Source organism: Tachysurus vachellii, chromosome 16 (genome assembly GCF_030014155.1).
Source record: "Tachysurus vachellii isolate PV-2020 chromosome 16, HZAU_Pvac_v1, whole genome shotgun sequence".
NCBI classification, from domain to species: domain Eukaryota; kingdom Metazoa; phylum Chordata; class Actinopteri; order Siluriformes; family Bagridae; genus Tachysurus; species Tachysurus vachellii.
The window spans coordinates 4,913,576-4,919,366 of NC_083475.1; the positions used below are offsets into that span (position 1 = coordinate 4,913,576).

Below are 5,791 nucleotides of genomic sequence, written 5' to 3' on the forward strand. Positions count from 1 at the left end.
TGTAAGTGTGAGTGTGTGTGTAAGTGTTTGTGTAAGTGTGTGTAAGTGTGTGTATGTGTGTGTGTGTGTGTGAGTGTGTGTGAGTGTCTGTGAGTGAGTGTGAGTGTGTGAGTCAGTGAAGGTGTTTGTGAGTATGTGAATGAGTGTGCGAGTGTGAGCAAGTGTGCGAGTGTGAGTGTGTGTAAGTGTGAGTGTGTGCGAGTGTGAGTGAGTGTGTAACTGTGAGTGTGTGTATGTGAGTGTGAGTGTGTATGTGAGTGTGCGAGTGAGTATGTGAGTGTGCGAGTGTGAGTAAGTGTGCAAGTGTGAATGAGTGTGTTTGTGTGTGTGTGTGTAAATGTGTGTGTAAATGTGTGTGTAAGTGTGTGTGTGTTCCTCGTATTTGAAAACTTACTTGGCAATAAAGTGTGTGTGTGAGTGTGTCTGTGTGAGTGTGAGTGTGTATGTGTGTGTGTCTGTGTGTCTGTGTGTGTGTGTGTGTGTGTGTGTGTCTGTGTCTGTGTGTGTAAATGTGTGTGTATGTGAGTATGTGTGTGAGTATGTGAGTGTGCGAGTGAGTATGTGAGTGTGCGAGTGTGGAAACTTGGTATGTTTCATCAGCGACATGTTCTGAGCGCATCTGATCGGCTTGACCCCGTGTGTGTGTGTGTGTGTGTGTGAGTGTGTGTGTGTGTGTGTGTGTGAGTGTGTGTGTATGTGTCTCTGTGCGTCTGTGTGTGTGTTTGTGTGCATGTGTGTGTGTGTGTGTGTGAGTGTGTGTGTGTGTGTGTGTGTGTGTCTGTGTGTGTGTGTGAGTGTGAGTGTGTGTGTGAGAGAGTGTGTGTGTGTAAATGTGTGTATGTGAGTGTGTGTGAGTGTGCGAGTGTGTGTGTAAATGTGTGTGTAAGTGTGTGTGTTCCTCGTCTGTGTGAGTGTGTGTGTGAGTGTCTGTGTGTGTGTGAGAGGGTGTGTGTGTGAGTGTGAGTGTGTGTGTGAGTGTGAGTGTGAGTGCGTGTGTGTGTGTGTGTGTGTCTGTGTGAGTGTGTGTGTGTGAGTGTGTGTGTGAGTGTCTGTGTGAGTCTGTGTGAGAGTGTGTGTGTGTGAGTATGTGAGTGTGCGAGTGTGAGTAAGTGTGTGTGTGTAAATGTGTGTGTAAATGTGTGTGTAAGTGTGTGTGTGTTCCTCATAAAACTTTTCTGATTCTGGTTCTGATTCTGATTTTGCAAGAATTTTGCCTAAACATACTTGGCAATAAAGACCTTTGTGATTCTGATTCTGATTCTGATGTTGCAAGAATTTTGGCCTTACGATTCAGCACAAAATTGGGTTTTTGGACTGTTGGTGGCGCTAGACGGTTTGAGCTAGACACACCAAAGTTGCTATAGTAACTTCTAAGACCTATTGTTATCGTTAGTTTTCTTCTTCTTATTATTATTATTATTCTTCCGTCTCACATTGAAGACGCACATACATACTCACACACATACTCACATTGAAGTCAATGGCAGCCCATAGAACCGTACGTAGGAAAGTTATGAAATTTGGCACACATGTAGAGGCCCATCTTAGAAGTTACTGTAGCAACTTTGTAAAACATATGTTGTGGCACCCTCTGTAGCATGACATATGTAGCATGACATGACATATATTGTCATGTCAATCCAAAGGCCTTAAACGCTTGAACCCGGGAAATGCTGCTTGCAGCTTTAATTATTATTATTATTATTATTATTATTATTATTATTATTATTATTATTATTATTATTATTATTATTATGTATATTATTTATTATTTACTGACATTAAAAATGGTCAAAATTGTTTCAAAACAATCTCCTGGTTTTTGAAATATACCAGCCTGTAATTGTGCATTAACTTTTGTGCCTCTAGAGTGAAAATAATTCAAAATTTCTGGGTTTTTTTACTAGAAAATGAGGACTTTTTGCATATTAATGAGGTTTATTATACCAAATATAAAATGTTTTTTGCAAAATATATGTTAATATGTTTAAACAAGTTAGACAAAAAAGATGAAAAAAAAAAGGCTATCATATATACTTAATTTTTTAAGTATATAAGCAGTCAAAACAGTTGACTCAGCGTTCCTAATTTGTATAGGAATTCAGACGAGGTCTGCAGGAGGGTTAAGTTATGCAATATTGACCCATTCAGAGCCGATCGGCCCTATATGCAAGTTGCGTAGGGCCCCGCAAATTACGCAAGGCCCCGCCTCCCCTGCCTCGTTTTACAGCGTGTATCAATGTTTACTGTGTAGCATGGGCGAGGATAAAAAGGAGCTCAGCACCCCTAAAATTTTTATTAATATTTTAGGCCAGCGGGTCGCCGCCGCTGTGGAGTAGCACAGGACGTGAGTGACTCGTCCATAGTCATAAACGGAGAGAAGTAGCGCCGGTTACAGTGTTCTTCCGCAAGACACATGCAGTTCTGTTTATTAACTGCTAGAGCGTGAAACAAAAACAGCAGCGCGACAAATAAACTGCGTACCTGTGTAGTGTGTACGTGTGTCTCTGTTGTTAAAGTTTATCGTTAATTTGATACTCATTTTAACAATCGGGAGTCATGTAAACATGACGTCACGTGCGTGTTTTGGAAACATGGAAGCCCTGGGGTTTGGACCAGAGTGAAAATAAACGAAATATCACTGTATACCACCAGTATGTGTGAAAACACTCACTCACTTTGCTGTATTTATTCATTCCTCACACACAGAGGATTTAACCTGAACCATGCTTAACTCCTGAACTCCTAGCATTACTCTCTCTCTCTCTCTCTCTCTCTCTCTCTCTCTCTCTCTGTGTGTGTCTGTGTGTGTGGCCTGCCAGTGAGCAACGGAAATTTCTTTAAAAGAAAAAAGATCTTGTGAAATAATGATCTTGTGAAAGGAATTTGTCATTTAATAAAAAGTTAAAAGCCCAATAATAATAATAATAATAATAATAATAATAATAATAATAATAATAATAAAGACATTTAAAATGACACGCCTCGGTGTGCCTTTTGATCATAACCTTAGCTTCAGCACCCCTGAAAAGGAGCTCAGCACCCCTAAAGCTCTGACCCTAGAATCGCCCCTGCTGTGTAGATGACAATATGAAGCGGAGTTAAGCATCTGGCCATGAAAAGTGAAAAAAAATGTGGACCAGTACAAAAAGTAGCGTGATAGCACTCCTAAATGACAATGTTTATAGTCTCTCAAGGTTACAACAACGTTAATGCAATATGGAAACCAATGGATTTACATTGGAATGAGCATAATGCCAGGTCAATATGAATGCACATCCCTCAGTAAATAATAACCATCTGCTCTGGACCCATTTTTTTATAAGTTATAAACATTCATCTGAAATACCCTTTAAGTTATGCAATAAATAGCATTTAAACAAAGTAACTGCAAGAAAAAGCTTGTGCTTTGTGTGGGGATTAACTATTTGTTGATTACGTAAAACTTTCCACTTATTGCTGTAAATTCAAGTTGGTTATATCAACATATAAAAAATGGGTTGATATTGCATAACCTAATTTGACATAAGTTATAGGGTATTTCAGATGAATGTTTATAAGTTATGCAGTAAATAGTATTTAACACTAGATTTACTGACTTTTTTTATTTTCTGGAACGGGTCCCAAGGTGTGATTCCCCCCTGTTGAGATTTTCACAGTTCTTCAGCTCGATTCTCCTCCTGCTTTTGTTGTGCAAACACACCCATCACCCATGAGGCCTGGCACATTTGCATTTGTTCACTCAGAGTAGCTCAGATCCAAGGTAGGCCAAACCTCTGTGTGTGACATGGAAACCTTCAGAAATGCCCGCCGTCTATACAAAATAGTCTGTTTTTATTTAGAAAAAATTGTGTGAAAACAGAATGAAAAGTTGCTAATACAATGACAACTTGTGCAGACCTGGGGTCTATTTGACTCATCTGGAAAGTTTTATGTGTCATAACTTGGGTTTCCTTCCACATATTTGCCTGAAATTTACCAGGATTGTTCCAAATTATGAACTTTGCAAATATAATTAATTTTGTCTATTTTCGTTGGCAATGAACATACATACAGACACAAAAATGCACACATAAAATGCACACACACGCACACGCACACACACAAACACTGTTCAAAGCATTGGGCATTGCATTTCAGTTGGCCTCAAGACAGAACAAAAGCTATACATTTGTAAACATTTCCCCCACACACACACACGCACACGTGCAAGCACACACACACACACACACACACACACACACACACACACACACACACACACACACACACAAATTGGGCATTGCATTTCATTAGGCCTCCAGAAAAAAAGCTACACATTTGTAAATATTTCACACTTTTGATATGCCTTTGCCTAGCAGAGGGCAAAATATGAATTAATGAAATGATGCTACACACACACACACACACACACACACGTTGTGTTTTCATATTCAAATCATATTTGTTTTCTCTCTCTTATTTATGAATTTAGTTGCTTCAGTCAGCTTTGACCTGGGGATGTTTGACATACACCAGCCAGTGGTTATCCAAAATAATATTTAATAATTTCTGCTTATTTTACTTAAAAACATGGCATAATTTCATGAGGTTTATTGTTTATACATTAAATATAATAAAAAGCATATGAGGTGTAAAGGAAATTTTATTCACAATTTTTCACAAGGTTTTATTATTTACTGACATTAAAAATGGTCAAAATGGTTTCAAAACAATCTCCTGGCTTTCAACGAGACAATGCCTCGAGATAGATTCATTTCAATTATGCAACACCTTCTAACAGACAAATTTGCTGCGATCTCTGACATCTGGACACGCTTCAACAAATTTGAAATGTGAAAGTTCTATTTAAAATAAAACAGACTTGTGTATCCATATATTGTGAATGTGTTTCTTTTGTATAAATGTCTGCCATATTTATACAAAAGAAACACATTCACAATATATGGATACACAAGTCTGTTTTATTTTAAATAAAACATACACAAGTCTGTTTTATTTAAAATAAAACAGACTTGTGTATCCATATATTGTAAATGTGTTTCTTTTGTATAAATATGGCAGACATTTCTGAAGGTTTCCATGTCACACAAGACTCTGTGGGTCCAGCTTGCGCAGTGAAGCACAAGCGATTTGCTACTGCACTGGGCATTCCAATGTCCTCCTCTACCCAGACAGTGCCGTCTTTTGCCGTCTGGCTCAGACAGGGCTTCCCAGTACCACGGTGCATCTTCTGTAGAGGCATGTTGGGTTCTTGTTCCGTCTCAAAATTCACTTTTGGTGTTATAATTCAGTGATGGCCAATGAAAATGAAATGACATCATTTTATTCTGTATGTGTACGAACATGTCAAAAGCCATGGACCATAACTTCACTCAGCTTATGACATTTGTGTACAAACATACATTGGAGACTGTTAGCAAGTTTTCATTTTATTCATGCCATTGTATTAGCAACTTTTCATTCTGTTTTCACACAATTTTTTATAAATAAAACAGACTATTTTGTATAGACGGCAGGCATTTCTGAAGGTTTCTATGTCACACACAGAGGTTTGGCCTGCCTTGGATCTGAGCTACTCTGAGTGAACAAATGCAAATGTGCCAGGCCTCATGGGTGATGGGGAAGAACTGTGAAAATCTCAACAGGGGGAATCACACCTTGGGACCTGCACCAGAAAATAAAAAAGTCAGTAAATCTAGTGTTAAACAGTAACTGCAATCACCCCACAACATGGTGAAAACAGGAAAAATCTGTTTTCTTTTGAATCCCTGAGAGGAGATCGATTAGT

At 38.6% G+C, this 5,791-nt stretch overlaps 1 protein-coding gene across 1 annotated transcript in view; it reads right to left on the bottom strand.

Annotated features, from left to right (window-relative positions):
• The window catches only part of LOC132858737 (E3 ubiquitin-protein ligase TRIM39-like), a 26,377-nt gene extending 21,132 nt beyond the window's left edge, over positions 1-5,245 (bottom strand). The window contains exon 1 of the mRNA XM_060889199.1: positions 5,092-5,245. Coding sequence (XP_060745182.1) covers positions 5,092-5,245 — 154 coding nt within the window. The remainder of the gene's footprint in view (positions 1-5,091) is intronic.
• Positions 5,246-5,791: the final 546 nt, after the last annotated feature.